This window comes from Mizuhopecten yessoensis, unplaced genomic scaffold, assembly GCF_002113885.1.
Source record: "Mizuhopecten yessoensis strain PY_sf001 unplaced genomic scaffold, ASM211388v2 scaffold4819, whole genome shotgun sequence".
NCBI classification, from domain to species: domain Eukaryota; kingdom Metazoa; phylum Mollusca; class Bivalvia; order Pectinida; family Pectinidae; genus Mizuhopecten; species Mizuhopecten yessoensis.
This window is the reverse complement of record NW_018405737.1, coordinates 31,648-58,114: the sequence shown is the minus strand read 5'-3', so window position 1 is coordinate 58,114 and position 26,467 is coordinate 31,648. Positions and strand designations below refer to the sequence as shown.

Here is a 26,467-nt window from a genome sequence, read left to right as displayed (position 1 = left end):
CTGCGATTTTTGAGGTCAGATAGCTTATTATCTATAACTATATACAGGTATTGTTGCATTAGTTTAGATTTTAATTCAGATAAGTAAGTTTGTTTGTAGGTCGTCAGCTCCAATTAACATCAGAGTAACACCTGCTCAACATATAAGCTATAACTATTACAGATTTAATGAAAAAATTGAATTAATATGTTCTCAGTTGTAAATACTTTATGTATGTATTCTATACATTTTTTTCTAAGATTTTAACTTTGATATGTCTCTGTTTGATGTTCATCAGTTACAAGTAGCTACAATACAACACCTGCTTTACAATATACAGCTATTTAATGAAAAAATGTTGTTTATGACCGAGATAAATAGATTATCATTAGAGTCCTACAATATATAGCCATTACTATGAACAGTGTACACTAGTTAATGATTTAAGTCGTTAGGATTTATTGGCAGAAGATAAAATTCAAACTGTAAATTAGATGTAATCAACTGTATTTAATTTGTAGATAGGATAAAAATATATAACATTACATAAGATTTAAATATGCAATTACTTTTTCAAATAAGGAGTGAACTGAAATTGGCCAAGAAGTCCATGTATAAAAGTGAATTTCAAACACTAGAGAGTTCAAGACGATCTTAAATTGTGTCATCAACATTAAGATAAAAGACCACATTTGATAATGGCCAAGATTCACCCAAGACTGCAGTGAAAATTAATAAATATATCTAAATTGTTGATTGGTGCTATCAGAAACCAGGTGACCTTGTGTTTTATGTTCAAAATATTTCAAATAATTTGAATGTTTTGCACAGTAAAAATGAAATCACAGACAGTCAAGGTCACAGTGATATGTATCTGTCATATACGGACAGTCAAGGTCACAATGACATAAAAGTGACATGTTCCATTCTTACACAGACAGTCAAGGTCACAGTGACACAAGAGTGACATGTTTCTCTCTCACAAAGACAGTCAAGGTCACAGTGACACAAGAGTGGCATGTTCCTTTCTTACAAAGTCTTGTTAGGGCACTGATCAGAGAGGCTGGTATGTAGATAGATGTCTAAGACAGTCAAAGTCACAGTGACACAAGAGGGACATGTTTCTGTCTTACAAAGACAGTCAAGGTCACAGTGACACAAAAGTGACATGTTCCTTTCTTACACAGACAGTCAAGGTCACAGTGACACAAGAGTGACATGTTCCTTTCTTACAAAGACAGTCAAGGTCACAGTGACATGAAAGTGACATGTTCCTTTCTTACACAGACAGTCAAGGTCACAGTGACACAAAAGTGACATGTTCCGTTCTTACAAAGACAGTCAAGGACACAGTGACACAAGAGTGAAATGTTCCGTTCTTACAAAGACAGTCAATGTCACAGTGACACAAGAATGACATGTTTTTGTCTTACAAAGACAGTCAATGTCACAGTGACACAAGAGTGACATGTTTCTGTCTTACAAAGACAGTCAAGGTCACAGTGACACAAGAGTAACATGTTCCGTTCTTACAAAGACAGTCAAGGTCACAGTGACACAAGAGTGAAATGTTCCGATCTTACAAAGACAGTCAATGTCACAGTGACACAAGAATGACATGTTTCTGTCTTACAAAGACAGTCAATGTCACAGTGACACAAGAGTGACATGTTCCGTTCTTACCAAGACAGTCAAGGTAACAGTGACACAAGAGAGAAATGTTCCGATCTTACAAAGACAGTCAAGGCCAGAGTGTTATGTATCTGTCATCTACAGACAGTCAAGGTCACAATGACACAAGAGTGACATGTTCCGTTCTTACAAAGACAGTCAAGGTCAGAGTGTTATGTATCTGTCATCTACAGACAGTCAAGGTCACAGTGACATTATAGACATGGAAGTGACTTTAGAGTAGTATCAACTCACTACCCTAGTTATAACAATTAGTATCAGACCTATCTCAGTCTAGTGTATCTGTGATCATCAGAGATAAACCAACAGCTACATCTGGTACACAGGCTGTTCAATAATTATAGAAGTTTATGTTGAGATCATCCATTACAATATAAAACTTCATGTGAGCTAATCTCTATAACATATACCCGGTGTACTCATCTCTATAACATATACCCGGTGTATTAATCTCTATAACATATACCCGGTGTACTAATCTCTATAACATATACCCAGTGTACTAATCTCTATAACATATACCCGATGTACTAATCTCTATAACATATACCCGGTGTACTAATCTCTGTAACATATACCCAGTGTACTCATCTCTATAACATATACCCGGTGTATTAATCTCTGTAACATATACCCGGTGTACTAATCTCTATAACATATACCTGGTGTACTAATCTCTATAACATATACCCGGTGTACTAATCTCTATAACATATACCCGTTGTACTAATCTTTATAACATATTCCCGGTGTACTAATCTCTATAACATATACCCGGTGTACTAATCTCTATAACATATACCCAGTGTACTAATCTCTATAACATATACCCGGTGTACTAATCTCTGTAACATATACCCGGTGTACTAATCACTATAACATATACCCGTTGTACTAATCTCTATAACATATACCCGGTGTACTAATCTCTATAACATATACCCATTGTACTAATCTCTGTAACATGTACCCGGTGTACTAATCTCTATAACATATACCCATTGTACTAATCTCTATAACATATACCCATTGTACTAATCTTTATAACATATACCCGTTGTACTAATCTCTATAACATATACCCGGTGTACTAACCTCTATAACATATACCCAGTGTACTAATCTCTGTAACATGTACCCGGTGTACTAATCTCTATAACATATACCCGGTGTACTAATCTCTATAACATATACCCCATGTACTAATCTCTATAACATATACCCGGTGTACTAATCTCTATAACATATACCCGGTGTACTAATCTCTATAACATATACCTGGTGTACTAATCTCTATAACATATACCCAGTGTACTAATCTCTATAACATATACCCCATGTACTAATCTCTGTAACATATACCTGGTGTACTAATCACTATAACATATACCCGGTGTACTAATCTCTATAACATATACCCCATGTACTAATCTCTATAACATATACTCGGTGTATTAATCTAACATATACCCTGTGTATTAATCTCTATAACATATACCCGTTGTACTAATCTCTATAACATATACCCGGTGTACTTATCTCTATAACATATACCCGGTGTACTAATCTCCTTTATAACGTGTATAAACAGCCTCTATTACGAACTCTCCAAACTTAGAGGGACATTATCTTAAAAAGTGTATTCTCTCAATGTGTTCAATATGTATGCTTTACAATGATGTGTCCGAGATGTCTTCTCTTTAAGATTCATGTGCTGCTTACAAAGTTAAGAAGTCGGTAATTAATATATTTCATATTAAGACATTAACTACCACAGGCAGATAGCCCTGTTTTAAGTATATACTGTTATAGTCCATGTGAAAAATCAAAGATTAAATTATCAAAATTGTACGTGAATAAAGCTCCAAAGTTTCATATAAACAATGTCTCCAACATTAAATGAAATGGAATGAATTTTAAAAAAAAGGTATCTTGAACGGATTACCTTTAAGTATAAGGCTGAACGCCAAGTAGCATCATAAGGTCCAATCCATTATCTGAATAGTTTATATAGAGTAATCTCCCATTTCATACCTGGCAGACCGAATTCTTGTTGTCTGGCGATTCCTGCAGCATCAGACTGCCAGTCAGACAGGTATGTCTGGCCCTGCCAAATCTACAAATGTCACCATGGCGTTGTGCATCTTTCGTCAGCAAGCAATTACCTGGTAAGTTTTATCATGATTTATACAATACCCACTTACTTTTCACACTTAGCGGGGGTATTACCTCAATATACATTATCATAAAGACAACACTTCATACAGACTTATACCACATGTCATTTTAACTGAAATAGACCTATCTTTATATGACCTTGGCACTTTGCAGAGGACGCTAAACCCGAAACAAACAAAAATACACAAATAGTTCTTCTATGTATATTGCAAGACAACAGTAACAAAGTTTAACTGTTACTGTATGCCAAAGTGAACCAACTCAATGGGGGAAATGACATTCAGTGTGACAACCTGACCTATATTTGTATGAAAGTCTGTGAAAATACCATTTCTGTCTCAAAGTAGGAAATTTATACATTGTAAGGAGAAATATTGAGATTATGAGGAGTATTGTTAAAGTCATGATTTTTTTTTATTATTATTATTGTGAACCAACAAGTGACCTTGACTTCTAGAACACATTCTAATAACAGACTACTACAAAATACTCTCATTTAACACTGTATGTGCTATCCGTCCAAAAGAAAGAAATACACAAAATAATCATAATATATCAAAATATTTTATTAAAAAATCTTTTATTGTACAAATTAGTTGTAGTAGTTATATACAATTTTGCTAAACACTGATTTGATGATTTCAATTTGACTCTTTAAAAATCAGTCACACATTTATATATACAAAAGCACTTACTAGATTTATAAACGAATCACTTCTGATGAAAAGTAGAATATTGAAATTGATTTGCTAAAACTTGTCAACAATCATAATTTATAGAATCGATTTAAAGAAGTTGCTAAGGACTGCATAACTTATGCAATGGTTCATACTTAAAATATTAAACATTCAGAGATTGACAGAGTGTCAACAAGCCTTTTGTTGACTAATCCAGTGCAAGGGGAAACAACTCTGGTAACTGTTCTCCACATATATTTGTACTTGTACACGTATATAACTTCTGTACTCTGACGTAAATGTTACAAGCACTCACGAGACAATGAATATTTAAATTTCTTACGATTTTTTCTAGATCCATATAAGTGCTTCCTATAATTATACAATGAATAAATGGTAATCTTTCTCCCATGATAATTATAAATATGAACTTCCATTATCATGACAATTCTATTTCATACACTTTTCACGATTCACAATGAATATATACACATGACAGTATATGGTGAAGTCTGAATTCTAAACAGGTTTCAAGTGAAAATGTACAGAAATGAGCCGCTACAATGGTGTTTACATAACGGTATTATACAGAGAGGGACTACATACTGACTAAAGGGGCCCACAACAGTATCATACAGAAACAGTACTCACCAAGTCTCCCACAATGGATAATCAGGTCATTTGTAGAATAAAATATCATCACCAAATTTAAATTTTCTCTTTTCAAACATTTTATTTTTAAAAACCTTTAATGTTTTTAAAAATAAAATGTTTGAAAGGAGACCATTTATTAATTATTCAACTGCGTTCAATATTATATCCTTTACATTTGGAAAGAGAAATTATTTCAAAAATGGTCAAGTTCATTATAATGCAAAACGTACAAATGCAATGTCATGTGATTTGTATGGAACAGAACATTTTTTTTCTTATTTATGCTTAAAAATAAATACATAAGTGAAAGACCTGGACACTGTTGTATGGAAATACAGGCATAATTAGTGAAAGATCTAGACACGGTTGTATGGAAATACAGGCATAATTAGCCTAAGTCTGAACTATAACAAAATATCTTTGCTGAAGTGACCAAGCATCCTTATTATATTTTACAGGTGTAACAGTAATTGTATTATCTGTAAATGTATTCTGTTTAGCTCCAGTAAATCTCTATGAGAGGAATGAGTAGATGAGGGGAGATAATTCAATCATATCTTTCCTCCACTACAAACGAAAGCTACAGGACATGTTTTGGCCTTTTCAGTAAGAGGAGAGGCCAGAGAATGTTAGATAGCCACAGAACTACACAACAGGTATTGCAATGGCACATGATCATAAGATGTATAAAATTTGCATCAGCTGATTATAAAATGTACATATTTACAAGTATAAAACTATTTACATGGACAAAATATACAGACATTTTGTGTACAAAAATAATTGATTTGATCACTTATGACAACATATTTACATGTCTGACATGAAATATTAATAATCTTCATTAAAAATATCTATTATTCTCTGGTTAGATTAAACCCTTTCACTAAATTTGGAATGTTAGTATTTAGTATATGTTTTATTTTATTTCTTTCATCTTGTAATACGTTTTTTTCTTGCTCAAAAAATCTACAAATAAAAGTTTAAAATACAAGGAAGACAAATATAAAAGACTAAAAGCTAGCTTCCTCAAACATATTTTCGGTCCAGCATTAGTTATAACTGACCAAACAACAATGCATTAGGGTTGCTCTTAATATTCCAGGTTTATCATCAAATTTTTCAAAATTTAATACAGAAACTATATGTAATTGAGCAATCTTTTGAAATGGATAGTTGGACTTTCAAGGTGTTTATTGATTCTTTTACCATATTTGCTGTGATTAGCTCCCAGGGCACTTTATTAGGATAATGAAAAGTGGGTTATGAAAGAAAAGGTTGAGAAACTAAAACTGTTGTTGAAGGACATTCTAAACATTCCAGTGTGGCTGGAGGTTTGGAAATCAAAGGTTTCATTCCCTTCATAGGATGTCCAGCTATGGTGTCCAGGCATATATCTCTCCTTTATAGTGTGAGTACTATTTATTGGTTGGGCCTGTTCAAGACAGGGAGGCTGGTTATCTAGTTTCAAATCCTACTGAAATGATGTGAGAGCGCTTATAAAGGGAGGGGCACTTATTACAACGAATACGGTTAAGAATTGTAAGTATGATCTTTACAAAATAAAACAGAGGTGATTTTATAAGCCTTGATATGGTAACTCATCATTTGAAATGTACATTGCCAGAAATTCATACTTAACTTTTATAAAATGTTAACAGAGAAATGAACTTCAGATGAGAAGTTGAAGTATGGTGGTCAGTGTTATTATAACTACTGAGGCTGACCATGTGGTGGCCGAGCTGACCTCTTTGATTGGAACACAGGTGTATTTGTGTAGGTTTTCTATCTGGTTGATGAAAGACCGGCCCAGGTATGTCTTATAGTTCTGTCTCGCCGGCTCAACCTTCATCAGCCTCACTGCGTCATCCGTGAAAATGAGATCACTAGACCACGACTTTGACGACCATTTCCCAGAATCAAACATATTGAAGTCACCAAGTCTGTAACACAAAGTTTATATTATTGATTTAAGACTATAGTATGTCAATATAAATATGTGTGTTGGTGAGAATACCATATTTTGTATTGTATGGCCTGTGGGGTGCCTTAGGGAAACATCTTTCTAGCTATATATAGTTATATAAATGGTATATGACACTGTTATACCATTATTCTATGTAATTGTGGTATATCCATTAATAGTTTATTAATATCTTGGCCATGCAATGAGAATATCATCTCTAAATTACTTTACAGAATTTCGTAAATAGCAAGAAAAGCACAAGAAAAATTTAATTCCTTGTAACCTTGTCAACCACAGGATTCACACATGGACATTTAACAACTGTTCAGCTAGCACCAGATTTCTATGTGTAAATGTGTTATCATTATTTATACAAAAGTATATATCAAGGACGCAATGGGGCAAGAACAAGAATAGGGAAATTTTCCCATTCAAAACCTCTTTGTATATTGACTCTTGTTTGTAGAATTACACTTTTAGCTATTCAGAAAGTTTTTCTTGAATGTAAGTATACTCTTGCCTAAACTAAATTAAGAACAAAATAAAACTTACATATCAGATGAGAAAAACTGTTGTCCGTAATTCATAAGCTGCCAGTATATATGTTTTTCCTCCTCTGATTTATATTCTGAAATAAAGGGAAACACATATCATTATAATGTATAATATTCTTAAAGGGAGTCATTATACTGTGTACCTGACTAACATGAAACCCTGTGTAATGAGACCTACACCAAGTGCCCACCCCACTGCTGTGCAGTAAAACCTTGATATAATGCCACTTGTTTTATTTGCCTCATCATCCTAATACCATAAACATATCCTAATACCTACAATGTCATTGTATAACATTTTCATTTTTAACAATTGCTCTTTTGCCCCAATTATTGTGTCACAAAACCTCTTAGTAAGGCCCTTCCTTTCTTGAAAAATGGTGGCACTAGAAAACAATATTGCCAAACCCCTTTATTATGCCAAAATTTCCCTGGACAAATGGTGACAGTGTAATGATCATCACTGTATTTACATATCTGTAAATTTATATGAGAATTGGTAATTTAGTTTAGTGTTACAATTTATTATCACAATGCAGATCATTTTGTTGAGTGATATATGTCTCCTCCAAATTGCTTTTCTTAAATACATGTCTTTTTTAAACCGAAGAACATACAGTGTTAGACAAAATCGCTTATTCTGTAAAGTGACTATTTTATTTTTCAATGGCAATTATGTTTGTTTCTCTGTAGATCTAGTTATCTGATTATAACAGTTCAGAAACTGAATAAAGTAAATGTAGTAATATAATCATAAAATAAATTGAAGGTCACAGTGAAGGTCTCAGTGAAGATCTTTTAGCTCCTGCACTGTCCACCATCATCTGGGGCTATTCAAATATTGATACTGCTTTTTTCATTAAATTGCATAAGTTTTGAAATTCAGAAACGCAGAGCTAAATAGACGAATAAGTCAGTAGAGAAGAGGTTATCTCCCTTACACGACTGAGACAAACTTACGAGCTGTCACCACTGCGTTGGCCGGTACTTTGCCAAGATGACAGTTTCTCCAGTTGTCGATCTGAGTACGACTTCCATCTTTACACATGAGCTCGTAGTCATCAGCACGACGATTTCTCGCCCAGATAGCTCGATTTCTGCTGTCAGTATTATCTCGGACTGTCAAGTGACGGACAAAGGCGATATCTCCACCCTCTGTAATGTGCAAAACCATTTTGATGTAATAAAAGATCTACCATGTTTTCTGTTAGCCAACTGAACAATCATGTCTACCAAAAATGGTATTACACAGAAACTGCAAAGATAGCACGTTTAATAGGTGTCCTATAATTTAACCTAGATTATGTATGGTCCCAATCCTGTATCATTTTACATGGCCACACCTAATAGCACTACAGCTAAAGGCCTATCTTATTTCTCTGTTGTTTTGCACTTTTATATAATTAATCAAATATTCGGCTTGAAGATAAGGAGGATCATTTAACTCACAAAATTTCAAATCATTACATAATTCCTTTCATCATTTTTTTCTCAAAATAATATGTTAACCTATCTTTTTTCTTCACCTTTAAACTGACAATCAAATTTTCAAATTATATGAATCTTCAGTGGAAAATTTCAACTTATTTCCCTTGATACAGGCTAGCCAGTGAATTTATTACTCATATCGTATTGATATGTCAACAAATAGTAACTCCTATATGACTGTTACAATGTACACAACACTTACTCTCTACGAGACACCTGAAGGCCCCTGTGGCTCCGTAGTAATAGTCGTCACTGTTACGTCGCCCCTTCTTTGCCCCTCCCGAGGCGCATCCCTCTACCAGACTGATAGGTTTCTGTGTGGGGTTGTATAACTTGTCCACCGCGCCCGGGATACAACTCCGCACAAACAGTTGACCTAGATTTACACACACGAAAGTTAAGGTTAAGAAACACACACAAAAACAAATATCAACTGAAAACCTTCTCATCAACTAGCAAACACATAACTTCAGTCTTAGGATAGAAACTGCTGTGAAACACAATATACAAGGTATCAGTTACCATTTCTTATCAACCAATCAAAATGCTCCTAGGATGTTACCAATTACGATAAGTACAACCCAACATGTTGGTGGATTCCATAGCATCAAATCAAATTTCAAAGTTTGAATGTTACTTTGTGAAGTAGAATATATGTCCTATAAATAATATTTTTGAATGTGACTTATTTGGACTTCTAGTAAAGAGGTAACTGGCATGCTTAAAATAGGCTGTAGTATTAACTGGTTTACTATAGACAGGTGGACGAGATAACTGATATAACTGATATACTACACACAAGAGGTAGAGTCAACTGGTACGGTTTATACCTTAGATAGTAAATAAGGACAACTTGTATGACTGCCATGCTTTGAACAGGAAGAAGAGACTCATGTCTTGGTTTCATGGGAAGAAGAGACTCATGCCTTGGTTTCATGGGAAGAAGAGACTAATGCCGTGGTTTCATGGGAAGGAGAGACTTATGCTTTGGTTTCATTGGAAGAAGAGACTAATGCCTTGGTTTGATGGGAAGAAGAGACTAATGCCTTGGTTGCATGGGAAGAAGAGACTAATGCCGTGGTTTCATGGGAAGGAGAGACTTATGCTTTGGTTTCATTGGAAGAAGAGACTAATGCCTTGGTTGCATGGGAAGAAGAGACTAATGCCATGAAGAGACTCATGCCTTGGTTTCTTGGGAAGAAGAGACTAATGCCTTGGTTGCATGGGAAGAAGAGACTAATGCCCTGGTTTCATGGGAAGAAGAGACTCATTCCTTGGTTTCATGGGAAGAAGAGCCCAATGCCTTGGTTTCATGGGAAGAAGAGCCTAATGCCTTGGTTTCATGGGAAGAAAATACTAATGCCTTGGTTTCATGGGAATAAGAGACTAATGCCTTGGTTTCATGGGACGGAGAGACTTATGCTTTGGTTTCATTGGAAGAAGAGACTAATGCCTTGGTTGCATGGGAAGAAGAGACGAATGCCTTGGTTTCATGGGAAGGAGAGACTTATGCTTTGGTTGCATGGGAAGAAGAGACGAATGCCTTGGTTTCATGGGAAGAAAATACTAATGCCTTGGTTTCATGGGTCGGAGAGACTTATGCTTTGGTTTCATTGGAAGAAGAGACTAATGCCTTGGATTCATGGGAAGAAGAGCCTAATGCCTTGGTTTCATGGGAAGGAGAGACTTATGCTTTGGTTTCATTGGAAGAAGAGACTAATGCCTTGGTCTCATGGGAAGAAGAGACTAATGCCTTGAAGAGACTCATGCCTTGGTTTCATGGGAAGAAAAGACTAAGGCCTTGATTTCATGGGAAGAAGAGACTAAAGCCTTGGTTTCATGGGAAGAAGAGACTTATGCCTTGGTTTCATGGGAAGAAGCGACTTATGCCTTGGTTTCATGGGAAGAAAATACTAATGCCTTGGTTTCATGGGTCGGAGAGACTTATGCTTTGGTTTCATTGGAAGAAGAGACTAATGCCTTGGTCTCATGGGAAGAAGAGACTAATGCCTTGGTTTCATGGGAAGAAGAGCCTAATGCCTTGGTTTCATGGGAAGTAGAGAACAGTTGAAATGCGTACCAAGATTTTCAAATATTGTACAATGCTGTGGCAGGAACTGTTCCGTCTCAATGAAGATGTTGACCGGTACAATCCACCCGTCACCTCGTCCTATCCCGGGTAGACAGGCTCGCTTCTCTGTAACACAACAGTTCATAAATGTGACTAAACATACCTACAATAGTCAGTCTGCAGTGCTCTGTGGTTTTATGTAGCAAAGTATTAAACTAAAACTGGGTGACACATAATGTATGTCCTGTCATGATTTGTATTTACTATTGTCATCAAGCAATAACAATTTGAGAAGATTATTTTTTTAATTTAGGTCATAAAAGTATGTATTTGTTGTTTTTTCATAGTGCACTCCCTTTCTTAGGAAAAGAAGAGTTATCAGCAATTCAAAGTCTGATATCTTGAAAACCTTGATAGTTATCAAAATGTTCCACAATCCCAACAACTTAGATGTTCAGGTTTTGTCAAATACATGTTTGTATGTCTGTTCTACTCAAACACAAGGATAAAACCCATCTGGTTTGTAGTTATGTGGAATTAATCTTGATGGTTTTATAAACTACAAGATCAATGATTCATCAGATGCAGAAAAGAAAGATATGCTTCATTATTTCATAGATTAGATAATTGATAACATAATATGAAGCAAAGAAAAGTTGTTACTTTTCAGATTGAAGAGCGTCATGTAGTGGTCCCTCTTCCTCGCCACGGCAACCACATAGAATGATGAATTCATGTTCCCATAATCCTCTGATGCTATAGGTTTTAAACCATATTTCCTGTAAAAGTATTAGTCTTGCTGTGAGATGGCAAATATCCCTGCACTGATAATTGGATTTTGAATGGCACGCATTTTAATTCTGAAAAATAACTTTATCTTATAATTTTTTCGTATTTTTTTACTAATTTTTTATTATAAACACAGACACATTGGATTATTAACAATTTGTTGATATTCATTTATTGAGCAGTTAATATCTAGCAGTTAAAGACAAGCCTATATATCATTGTTTTGATGGTCAATGCGTCCAGCTTTGGTACAAATCCTCACCTGCCAGCGGTGTACACATCACCGGGGTCAAGGTTCATGAGATCAGCATCGCCATTGGCAATCATGGACATACAGTTATCTGTACTGGAGCCAAGAATGCAGTCAAGTCGAGGGCGAAGGTCTTTGGCTTCAAACGCCATCAACATGGTCTGGCATTTTGATTTTTCGTCTTTGGAGATGACACACCAACGTGCCCAGTTCAAGGGACAGTAGTTCAGACTGCTCACTTTTCTGTAAAACTCGGGATCTGTTACCATAGAAACAACATGTAAGTATATACACATGTGATACATGTAGACTTGCTATTACCAAGGACACTAACACTGTTCTTTTGACATAATGTTAGTTTGGGGCATAAAGATACGGTAGTGAAAATACTACAGGATAAAACTACACAGTCTGGCACTCTAGTATTGATCTCATTATTTTTCAACTGATTTTTTTCCAAAAATAAAAAAAAAATCCATATTAATATAACATTTACTGTTGAAATAGGGAGAGAAATTCAGGGATAATGTTAATAATCCAAACATCAGATTTATACTTACCAACCCATTTGTAGTATGTATTGTTTACGCCTACATCTATCAATCCCTCCGTCACATCAGAAAACATGAGATCCCTTCGACCAAAGTAATCCCAATCCAGTGAACTGAACATTCTGAAGCGGCTACTGTATTGTCCGTTAGGACCGAACCAGCTAGCTGCCTGCAGCAGGAAGGTTTTGTAGGCGGTCACTTCTGCGTCTTGTTTGAGGCTGGAGGTCATCACCATGTTTGAGATGATTTTACCGAAGTTACACTGGTCATACTGACCAAGACTCCTACGACTACCGTCCTGACACAGCAGAGAGTAGTCCTACAATGTAACGTTTATAATGTTACCTGGCTGTGAGGTATATATGATACATACCTCTGACTCATAGTTACATATAAAAAAAGCCTTGACCTACCTCTGACATATAATATATGTATGAAAATTAATAATGACACTGACCTATCTCTGAAAAGAATATACAGATCAATATCATACATGTACCTCTATTGATAATCTAAAGTTGTGATTGGTTAAATTCAGTAACATGATTTGGGTTAAATTTAAAGTTGAGTAGATAATTGATATTATAAAAATCAAAGCATTCTTCAAAAGTTATCCCACAGAAACCACACGAGTTTTCACAACATTCCATGATCACCTAGATGTGTAGCAATATTCATAACGAAAAAAAATGACCTTGACCTACTTATATGCAGATCGACAATGACCTTGACCTACTTATATGCAGATCGACAATGACCTTGACCATACCTGTAACTGCTCTGTGCTATTGGCAAGCATCATCTCCACTGTGTCATGTCGGAGGAATGCCACATCACCTTGTCCTGACTTCAAACAGTTGAAGGCGCCATCATACCCAGCATAGGGGTCCGAGGTGGAGCACCTCTCCTCAAGCACCCCAGTACATAGCTTACAGATGGAGGTAGGGTTGTTACCTAGGCAACAGATACAGTTAAAATCTCCCATATATAGGTATACTTCAGGCTTTTTTTTGAGTCATTCAACACATAAAACAGCTTCATTTTTCCTCGTATAATTGATATAGGTTTCCATGCTACTTAGGTGTTTGCTGAACATTAAGGTAGGCATCAGTTAAATATATGTTCCACACATGTATAGCAGTGCTTGCCCCAGGATTTCAGATAAACAAGGTGTTTAGAAAACCATGACTGAGTACATATTTCACACAATTTCTAAATGTCACATAATAAATGTGATTCTTAGTTTCATATCTCATTTTTCCCCCTTTCATAACATTAAATGGAATTCCACAACGATGAAAGGAATGTAAATCATTGCATAATTTATTTAGTTTTGAAATAATTGTTGGGACATACCAATGTCCTTCAAATGGTAGCCGTGATGTCCTGCTTAACGGTCAGCATTGGGGTAATGGTAACAAAAATAACTTGTACTATATCTGTTACTGTTAAAAATGTAAAATGAGTTTTTCCAGTGTATAAGTTATCTTTCATTGTTTGAAACCTTCACCTGTGTTAGATAGTGGTTCCAGCATGTTCAGTACATTCATTACTTACCAAATGGGTTATAGAAGGATGATAGGGCTCCGGGCAAACACATGTCACCAAAGAAATTGGTGACCGACTTGACCACAGCGTTACACTCCTGGATAGGGATCATATTGGCCTCCAACATCAGGCCCATAGGGTACACCCAGCCTGCTCCCATACCAATACCTGTATAACATCAACATTATAGTTAGTCTATATATATAACACAGCCCGCTCCCATACCAATACCTGTATAACATCAACATTATAGTTAGTCTATATATATAACACAGCCTGATCCCATACCAATACCTGTATAACATCAACATTATAGTTAGTCTATATATATAACACAGCCTGTTCCCATACCAATACCTGTATAACATCAACATTATAGTTAGTCTATATATATAACACAGCCTGTTCCCATACCAATACCTGTATAACATCAACATTATAGTTAGTCTATATATATAACACAGCCTGTTCCCATACCAATACCTGTATAACATCAACATTATAGTTAGTCTATATATATAACACAGCCTGTTCCCATACCAATACCTGTATAACATCAACATTATAGTTAGTCTATATATATAACACAGCCTGTTCCCATACCAATACCTGTATAACATCAACATTATAGTTAGTCTATATATATAACACAGCCTGTTCCCATACCAATACCTGTATAACATCAACATTATAGTTAGTCTATATATATAACACAGCCTGTTCCCATACCAATACCTGTATAACATCAACATTATAGTTAGTCTATATATATAACACAGCCTGTTCCCATACCAATACCTGTATAACATCAACATTATAGTTAGTCTATATATATAACACAGCCTGTTCCCATACCAATACCTGTATAACATCAACATTATAGTTAGTCTATATATATAACACAGCCTGTTCCCATACCAATACCTGTATAACATCAACATTATAGTTAGTCTATATATATAACACAGCCTGTTCCCATACCAATACCTGTATAACATCAACATTATAGTTAGTCTATATATATAACACAGCCTGTTCCCATACCAATACCTGTATAACATCAACATTATAGTTAGTCTATATATATAACACAGCCTGTTCCCATACCAATACCTGTATAACATCAACATTATAGTTAGTCTATATATATAACACAGCCTGTTCCCATACCAATACCTGTATAACATCAACATTATAGTTAGTCTATATATATAACACAGCCTGTTCCCATACCAATACCTGTATAACATCAACATTATAGTTAGTCTATATATATAACACAGCCTGTTCCCATACCAATACCTGTATAACATCAACATTATAGTTAGTCTATATATATAACACAGCCTGTTCCCATACCAATACCTGTATAACATCAACATTATAGTTAGTCTATATATATAACACAGCCTGTTCCCATACCAATACCTGTATAACATCAACATTATAGTTAGTCTATATATATAACACAGCCTGTTCCCATACCAATACCTGTATAACATCAACATTATAGTTAGTCTATATATATAACACAGCCTGTTCCCATACCAATACCTGTATAACATCAACATTATAGTTAGTCTATATATATAACACAGCCTGTTCCCATACCAATACCTGTATAACATCAACATTATAGTTAGTCTATATATATAACACAGCCTGTTCCCATACCAATACCTGTATAACATCAACATTATAGTTAGTCTATATATATAACACAGCCTGTTCCCATACCAATACCTGTATAACATCAACATTATAGTTAGTCTATATATATAACACAGCCTGTTCCCATACCAATACCTGTATAACATCAACATTATAGTTAGTCTATATATATAACACAGCCTGTTCCCATACCAATACCTGTATAACATCAACATTATAGTTAGTCTATATATATAACACAGCCTGTTCCCATACCAATACCTGTATAACATCAACATTATAGTTAGTCTATATATATAACACAGCCTGTTCCCATACCAATACCTGTATAACATCAACATTATAGTTAGTCTATATATATAACACAGCCTGTTCCCATACCAATACCTGTATAACATCAACATTATAGTTAGTCTATATATATAACACAGCCTGTTCCCATACCAATACCTGTATAACATCAACATTATAGTTAGTCTATATATATAACACAGCCTGTTCCCATACCAATACCTGTATAACATCAACATTATAGTTAGTCTATATATATAACACAGCCTGTTCCCATACCAATACCTGTATAACATCAACATTATAGTTAGTCTATATATATAACACAGCCTGTTCCCATACCAATACCTGTATAACATCAACATTATAGTTAGTCTATATATATAACACAGCCTGTTCCCATACCAATACCTGTATAACATCAACATTATAGTTAGTCTATATATATAACACAGCCTGTTCCCATACCAATACCTGTATAACATCAACATTATAGTTAGTCTATATATATAACACAGCCTGTTCCCATACCAATACCTGTATAACATCAACATTATAGTTAGTCTATATATATAACACAGCCTGTTCCCATACCAATACCTGTATAACATCAACATTATAGTTAGTCTATATATATAACACAGCCTGTTCCCATACCAATACCTGTATAACATCAACATTATAGTTAGTCTATATATATAACACAGCCTGTTCCCATACCAATACCTGTATAACATCAACATTATAGTTAGTCTATATATATAACACAGCCTGTTCCCATACCAATACCTGTATAACATCAACATTATAGTTAGTCTATATATATAACACAGCCTGTTCCCATACCAATACCTGTATAACATCAACATTATAGTTAGTCTATATATATAACACAGCCTGTTCCCATACCAATACCTGTATAACATCAACATTATAGTTAGTCTATATATATAACACAGCCTGTTCCCATACCAATACCTGTATAACATCAACATTATAGTTAGTCTATATATATAACACAGCCTGTTCCCATACCAATACCTGTATAACATCAACATTATAGTTAGTCTATATATATAACACAGCCTGTTCCCATACCAATACCTGTATAACATCAACATTATAGTTAGTCTATATATATAACACAGCCTGTTCCCATACCAATACCTGTATAACATCAACATTATAGTTAGTCTATATATATAACACAGCCTGTTCCCATACCAATACCTGTATAACATCAACATTATAGTTAGTCTATATATATAACACAGCCTGTTCCCATACCAATACCTGTATAACATCAACATTATAGTTAGTCTATATATATAACACAGCCTGTTCCCATACCAATACCTGTATAACATCAACATTATAGTTAGTCTATATATATAACACAGCCTGTTCCCATACCAATACCTGTATAACATCAACATTATAGTTAGTCTATATATATAACACAGCCTGTTCCCATACCAATACCTGTATAACATCAACATTATAGTTAGTCTATATATATAACACAGCCTGTTCCCATACCAATACCTGTATAACATCAACATTATAGTTAGTCTATATATATAACACAGCCTGTTCCCATACCAATACCTGTATAACATCAACATTATAGTTAGTCTATATATATAACACAGCCTGTTCCCATACCAATACCTGTATAACATCAACATTATAGTTAGTCTATATATATAACACAGCCTGTTCCCATACCAATACCTGTATAACATCAACATTATAGTTAGTCTATATATATAACACAGCCTGTTCCCATACCAATACCTGTATAACATCAACATTATAGTTAGTCTATATATATAACACAGCCTGTTCCCATACCAATACCTGTATAACATCAACATTATAGTTAGTCTATATATATAACACAGCCTGTTCCCATACCAATACCTGTATAACATCAACATTATAGTTAGTCTATATATATAACACAGCCTGTTCCCATACCAATACCTGTATAACATCAACATTATAGTTAGTCTATATATATAACACAGCCTGTTCCCATACCAATACCTGTATAACATCAACATTATAGTTAGTCTATATATATAACACAGCCTGTTCCCATACCAATACCTGTATAACATCAACATTATAGTTAGTCTATATATATAACACAGCCTGTTCCCATACCAATACCTGTATAACATCAACATTATAGTTAGTCTATATATATAACACAGCCTGTTCCCATACCAATACCTGTATAACATCAACATTATAGTTAGTCTATATATATAACACAGCCTGTTCCCATACCAATACCTGTATAACATCAACATTATAGTTAGTCTATATATATAACACAGCCTGTTCCCATACCAATACCTGTATAACATCAACATTATAGTTAGTCTATATATATAACACAGCCTGTTCCCATACCAATACCTGTATAACATCAACATTATAGTTAGTCTATATATATAACACAGCCTGTTCCCATACCAATACCTGTATAACATCAACATTATAGTTAGTCTATATATATAACACAGCCTGTTCCCATACCAATACCTGTATAACATCAACATTATAGTTAGTCTATATATATAACACAGCCTGTTCCCATACCAATACCTGTATAACATCAACATTATAGTTAGTCTATATATATAACACAGCCTGTTCCCATACCAATACCTGTATAACATCAACATTATAGTTAGTCTATATATATAACACAGCCTGTTCCCATACCAATACCTGTATAACATCAACATTATAGTTAGTCTATATATATAACACAGCCTGTTCCCATACCAATACCTGTATAACATCAACATTATAGTTAGTCTATATATATAACACAGCCTGTTCCCATACCAATACCTGTATAACATCAACATTATAGTTAGTCTATATATATAACACAGCCTGTTCCCATACCAATACCTGTATAACATCAACATTATAGTTAGTCTATATATATAACACAGCCTGTTCCCATACCAATACCTGTATAACATCAACATTATAGTTAGTCTATATATATAACACAGCCTGTTCCCATACCAATACCTGTATAACATCAACATTATAGTTAGTCTATATATATAACACAGCCTGTTCCCATACCAATACCTGTATAACATCAACATTATAGTTAGTCTATATATATAACACAGCCTGTTCCCATACCAATACCTGTATAACATCAACATTATAGTTAGTCTATATATATAACACAGCCTGTTCCCATACCAATACCTGTATAACATCAACATTATAGTTAGTCTATATATATAACACAGCCTGTTCCCATACCAATACCTGTATAACATCAACATTATAGTTAGTCTATATATATAACACAGCCTGTTCCCATACCAATACCTGTATAACATCAACATTATAGTTAGTCTATATATATAACACAGCCTGTTCCCATACCAATACCTGTATAACATCAACATTATAGTTAGTCTATATATATAACACAGCCTGTTCCCATACCAATACCTGTATAACATCAACATTATAGTTAGTCTATATATATAACACAGCCTGTTCCCATACCAATACCTGTATAACATCAACATTATAGTTAGTCTATATATATAACACAGCCTGTTCCCATACCAATACCTGTATAACATCAACATTATAGTTAGTCTATATATATAACACAGCCTGTTCCCATACCAATACCTGTATAACATCAACATTATAGTTAGTCTATATATATAACACAGCCTGTTCCCATACCAATACCTGTATAACATCAACATTATAGTTAGTCTATATATATAACACAGCCTGTTCCCATACCAATACCTGTATAACATCAACATTATAGTTAGTCTATATATATAACACAGCCTGTTCCCATACCAATACCTGTATAACATCAACATTATAGTTAGTCTATATATATAACACAGCCTGTTCCCATACCAATACCTGTATAACATCAACATTATAGTTAGTCTATATATATAACACAGCCTGTTCCCATACCAATACCTGTATAACATCAACATTATAGTTAGTCTATATATATAACACAGCCTGTTCCCATACCAATACCTGTATAACATCAACATTATAGTTAGTCTATATATATAACACAGCCTGTTCCCATACCAATACCTGTATAACATCAACATTATAGTTAGTCTATATATATAACACAGCCTGTTCCCATACCAATACCTGTATAACATCAACATTATAGTTAGTCTATATATATAACACAGCCTGTTCCCATACCAATACCTGTATAACATCAACATTATAGTTAGTCTATATATATAACACAGCCTGTTCCCATACCAATACCTGTATAACATCAACATTATAGTTAGTCTATATATATAACACAGCCTGTTCCCATACCAATACCTGTATAACATCAACATTATAGTTAGTCTATATATATAACCCAGCCTGATCCCATACCAATACCTGTATAACATCAACATTATAGTTAGTCTATATATGTGCTTATATAAGTTTATCACATGTTAACTTGGAAGATCTAATTATAATAACTGGTACCTTGTGATAAATACTTCTACTTAGTATAGTATATGTGTCCCGTACTACACAATGGACTCTGGGATACCATACTTGTGTTTTGGAATTATTCTATCATTGTTTTTAACCCTTTCACCTCTGTAGACCTTAGTGGACTCATCCAGACCAATGCATAGTAGAGTTTCATTAGGTTATATAGGGGAGAAAGGGTTAATGTAAATCCTACATTGAAGTTTGCAATCATAAGCTGAAAAGCCAGTATTGATACAATCTCATGTTGACTTGCTTTGATGTGAAAAAAATATTTTCTGATCAAGTGAATGTATTATGGCATTTCTCCCAGACAGCACTATAAGAGAACATTTCTCTCTGTGTACATGTAGGTCTCCAGTAAAATAACAACATAACATTATATATTTCAGTCCTAATGGAGGAAATCTGGTATATTTCTAGGTGGATCAGTAAAACAGATTCCGTAGAGTTCCCGATGATTCAAAACGTAGATTGCATTTAAGTTATTGAACTGTTCCTACGTGTTGATATACCTTTATCCCTCCGTGTATTACACCGTCCAACAGATCTGTTGCTGGTTGATGACTTACCTGGGAAGCAGACTTTTTTCCCCCTCAGGTTGTTGATGGTGAGAGACAGATCGTTGGATCGGATCACAGCCACCGAGTAGTAGTGCAAAGACTGGGATCTGTAGGTCTCCGCCAGGAAGGGCATCATGTTGTGCTGGTGACCAGCGAAGTATCCTTGACCGGTGTCCAGAGCCATGACATCAGCATCACCACTTTGGATCAGTCTCATACACTCATAACTGTCAATTAGACAAAATCAACGCATTAAGGTTTCATGTTTCAATATTCTGACTATTCTAAATCTCAAAACATGTTAAAATTTTCAGTCAATACAGCTTATATTCTGAGTTACATATTTCTTTCTATGTGTAACTTTATTGGCTGTAATATGTATAGCTTCCGTTATTCTTATAAACCCAAGACATTTAACAGAATCAAAAGTATTTTTGTTTATTATCTTAGAGTTATTGTTATCTCAAGTTATTAAATTTTAAGATTTTAAGTGCTCAAACAGAAAACATTGTGATCCAAATTTTCTCCCCAAAAAAATCAATTCAATTAAAAAACCAGATGATGTTTGTTATATTAGTCCCCGACTATACCCACCTATCAACTCCTTTTACACAGGACGGTACAACATTCCCTGTGTAGGTCCCATCCACCTTCAGCATAGCCACTGCAACCTCAAAAGCCTGACATTTTGTTTCCTCCGCACGGTTCGTCACACACCATCGCAAAACTGTCAAAATCAAACAGGGGAAACAACTCTTTTACTTGATGTGATGTTATCATAAAGGCTTGACACCAAGACTATGAACTGGTGTGCATGATCGTCAAATTCAAAAGAATACACTTTCTCATTCAATATAATTATATATCAGAGTTGATTTGATATCAGTGCAAGTCCTAGACTCATACTTTTCTATGGGACTTATCAATTTTTTGAGGACCCATAACCATTCTGTCTTTTAGGTAATGGGACTCATCAAAATGTTTAGAAAGACTTTCAGGATTCACAGGAAAAAATAACACAAAAAACACTGCAATACAAAAACTACTACAGACCAATCATCTCATTCTGTTAGGAAAAAGTCAGTGATGATAGAACATGATGATACAAGGCCAAACGTATGCAAAACATTTTGCCAGCATGCCAACACACTTACACAATATACATATTCATTCCTTAAGTGATTCATTTTTTGCATGCATGTGTATTATAATTAAACACAAATTAAATTTGAACTCATATTAGTATTTACAACCACATCAAGCATAGCAATACATTTCAATCAATATATAGCACAATGTGTTTTTTCTTGGTCATAAGAATTACTTTCATAATGAAGATTAAATTGAAGGTAACACATAATTTCAACATTTTCCTTTGTTTATTGCAAATATAAGCTTTACTTCGGGTTCAGCTTACCATTTCAGTTCCAATAAACTTAAAACATGATTTGTCTTCATTCTTTTAAGACAAATATAATTCATAAAAAGATGTAATTTTTTATTACACGATTTGATTCTCTCTTTTTGATTAACTGCATGCATGTTTAAAGATTTCGTTAATGCATAGCTGAAACTTTGGAAAATGTAAGAAATCACACAATTATTTAGCAATCAATGTTCTTATTTTTTAAATGTTATTGTTTATTTCTTCAAAATAACATATCAGGCGAGATATCAAGCGAAACAGACAGATTATTTTGCATACCTGGTGGTAAATTTAATTTAGTCTTCGTAGATTTTACATTTGTTACAAAGTTCAGAATTAATGCTGTCCTTTATAAAAAAAAGAATTCCAAGAATTTGGGGTAATTTTATTCAAAAATCAAAATTCTGCCTTTGTAGAAGGCTACGTATGCTGATAATATTTTAAAAATTTGACATGACACCCATTAACTCCTGAAATTCCATAATGAACTATTCCAACCTTTGAATTGGAAGAGTTCAAATGTGTCTTCAGGGGTGAATGAGTTAATGGGGTGACAGGACTGTAACAGTGTATCACACAAAACAGGATCCACACAATTCTTGGTGTTCATTTCCAAATGTTTTAGCATCAGAAGGTTTAAATGTAAAGCTTAAACCATGTGATAAAGCCACCATTTGTCAAGCATATAACGAGAAAATATGGAGTTTGTGCTTTTTGTAAATTTCATCTTCCTTAAATTTGGAAAAATTATGACATATTGAAAAATCATAGTTCATTTTTTTCATAATATATATATAGCAACAAGAAACTTTCTCTATCAAACAGATATCATTCAACAGAAATGTCTCTGAGCTGGTTGGAAGGGGATTGTTAGGAAATGCGGGCAAATGTTATTAGAATATTCTGTAACAGGGTGTTCAAATTTGTTGAAAGTACTCAGGATTCTGTAAAGTTGGTGATTATTGAATGGAGGCATTAAAAAGTCATGTTAACAGGTGAGGTTCATCACAACATCAAGTTAGATCATATTAAACAACACTTGTTCTCACCTGTGTCTGCTGTATACAAAATAACAAGTCAAACAGTATACAATACTTTGTACTTTATCATCAACACACAGCTTATATGATATGTACATAAAAACATCAACACTCAAACTGAATACCGCTAAATTCTGTCTGTGTAACTATATAAAGAATAATTGTTATGATAAACAATGAAAAAAACCGGTATATCATCTGTTACAGAAATGTACATTTCCTATAATATTATAGATTGAATGCGGATATAGAAATGTGCAGAGTCTCACCTGCCAAAACGTGCTATTTGTTTTCGACTACTACTAAATATATGTACAGGTGAACATTTGCATTTTACTGTATCTTAATCATAATATCGTCTTTTGAACGACACAGTTAATGTACAATGCAATAACAGTAATCATTATAGGGTGAGGCTGTTCAAAATTCGGGAAGGGGGGGTTGGGGGTTGTCTCATGTTTACCTGTCGCATTTTACTTTAATTAGGGGATCAATCAATGCATAGATGGGTTGATTATGAATGTATACTTACACACATCCCCAGACACCTGTAAAATCGGTGACGCTAGCAAAAACAGAGACCAAAGTACTGTTTTCATCTTGGTCTTGAATAACAACAACTTAGGTCGCCATTACATTACTTCACTTCCGCTAGTTAGTCATCGCACCTGTATCGTTTGAATACAGGTAGATAAAATATAGTTCCAATTTAGATTAAAGATATAAAATACAATTATTTGTTTAACACATTTGTATTGCACAATATATTTGAAGAATATTGTTAAGAGAGTGTTTTCCACGCGAATAAGATAATTACCGCGATGTTTTAAGTTTCATACTCCGTCATTTAAACGCGGAGTGATTCAGTGCTAAATGAGGTCATACCTGGCCTAAGCGCCAGTAGTGTCAAACATTCTTGGCAGGTGAGTTATCAAGGGAGACAACTGTATCAAATTAAGCCTTTTTTATGATATCTGGATACCTTTTCTCTTTACAGATTAATTATGTTTTACGAGATGTTTTCAATTACTGAAATATCTGAAAGTATAAGTGTGATATAAACATAGATTTTATGAAATTATACTAGAAATAAGGAGTTTTCTATAATTAAAGTGTAATACGATATATATGGCTTTAAAAATCACCAATGAAAGCACGGCAAAACTCCAATATATCGAATTCACACAATCAATTTGATATCCAGTGAGAAAATACTGTTTTCACGTGTGATACATTAAAACCGTAAAGCAGAGACGTATAAAGCAAATATGTATTTGACACCCGGGCTAGATAAGCAAAAAACAGTATGCCGGGTGGCGGATTTATGGAAAATTTTCATGTGGCGATAGTAATTGTGCGTAGACGGTTGTACATATCCGGATAGGACTAAGAACGAAAATGTAAGCTTTGTTCAAAATAAAACTAAGTGAATGGATTATTGACTTAATTTAACAATGTGTATCAGTATATACACTTAGGAAACGTGATTAGTTACTTATTATTACAAATTATAATTCGTTGTTTCTAGGTGTTCCGAATCTTATTTTATTTATTGATTTCGATTCAACAGACCTAAGGGTCCAATTACTGAATCGATAACAATGATAACAAAAGTATAATAAAATATGAATGGCCGAGTAAGAGGATGCATAGTTGTTAGGATAGCGGAATGTTTGAAAACGGCATTTCTATTGTTTTGCCGTGTTGTCATTATATCATTTAAATCTAAGCTGAAAAATCATTTATAAAAGTGATATATTTCCGTATTTGTTTTGAAATTCGCAGTATCGTAAAGTAAACATGACATGGAAAACTACGTTGACGTAACGTAATGTTGTTGTCATGGTCGACTTTTCCGAGATATCGTTGTGCATTTGTTTGCTTTTATAAGAAGCAATATAATGTTACAGCAAAATGTTGAAAGTTACAGCTTCATGAAAGTAAACTATGAGCATGTTTTTTTGTGATTTTAGTGTACACTCTCAAACCTAATGTACGGCAGTTTGTTTTTTTGATATGGTAGCCTTACTGCTCCTTGCATTAGTGACATATATATGAATATACATAATATCTGGACTTAGATCCGTGATAATATCTTACAGTATATAAATATAAATCAAATTAAAATGTTTCTTTAAAAGCTTTTATAGTCATTCCAATGATTTTGTTCCACTATAGGACAGCGAATACTGTAAATTTTCAGTGTTTTTAGAGACAGAAAAATATTTTGGATAATATTGATTTTCCTTAAAAAAAATCATAAGGTGAAAATTGGCAAATTCCTTCAGGAACAAAATATTCAGATAAATCTTCAAATTTTAACTTATAAAATGACCGAATATTCAGTCTGAAACTAATTGAAATGTAGTGATTTTATCAAGTATGGCACCAGCTAATACAAACAAAAAACCACACACCAGTTTTACAACAACAAAAATCAAGAATCTTCCCAGAAAGTTAGTTTGGTTATCTTCTATGATTTTGAATGACAATAAAACTGTAAATCATTTCGAAAAATATTTGCTTTATCTGAA

General features: G+C 34.0%; 1 protein-coding gene across 2 annotated transcripts; it reads right to left on the bottom strand.

Annotated features, from left to right (window-relative positions):
* Positions 1 to 4,513: 4,513 nt before the first annotated feature.
* On the bottom strand, positions 4,514 to 24,611 carry LOC110449756 (melanotransferrin-like). Of its 2 annotated transcripts, XM_021496810.1 has the most exons (14): positions 24,466 to 24,611; positions 23,943 to 23,951; positions 22,062 to 22,194; positions 21,477 to 21,694; positions 14,407 to 14,565; positions 13,619 to 13,803; positions 12,859 to 13,168; positions 12,311 to 12,557; positions 11,923 to 12,038; positions 11,269 to 11,385; positions 9,391 to 9,564; positions 8,661 to 8,855; positions 7,699 to 7,774; positions 4,514 to 7,123 (listed from the first exon to the last, which is right to left on the bottom strand). In XM_021496810.1, exons 1-14 carry the CDS (start codon positions 24,530 to 24,532, stop codon positions 6,853 to 6,855), a joined length of 2,277 nt encoding a protein of 758 aa, XP_021352485.1. In that variant the 5' UTR covers positions 24,533 to 24,611; the 3' UTR covers positions 4,514 to 6,852. The 2 variants fall into 2 exon arrangements, with proteins under 2 accessions (XP_021352485.1, XP_021352486.1); XM_021496811.1 differs by lacking the exon at positions 23,943 to 23,951.
* Positions 24,612 to 26,467: the final 1,856 nt, after the last annotated feature.

Excerpts from the sequence above, each read along its gene's own strand:
- LOC110449756 (XM_021496810.1), bottom strand. The coding sequence starts at position 24,532 with ATGAAAACAGTACTTTGGTCTCTGTTTTTGCTAGCGTCACCGATTTTA. Across the intron at positions 13,804-14,406 it reads ATCCTTCTATAACCCATTTG|GTAACAACCCTACCTCCATC; the intron begins GTAAGTAATGAA and ends TCTGTTGCCTAG. Across the intron at positions 13,169-13,618 it reads ATAGCACAGAGCAGTTACAG|GACTACTCTCTGCTGTGTCA; the intron begins GTATGGTCAAGG and ends GTTACATTGTAG.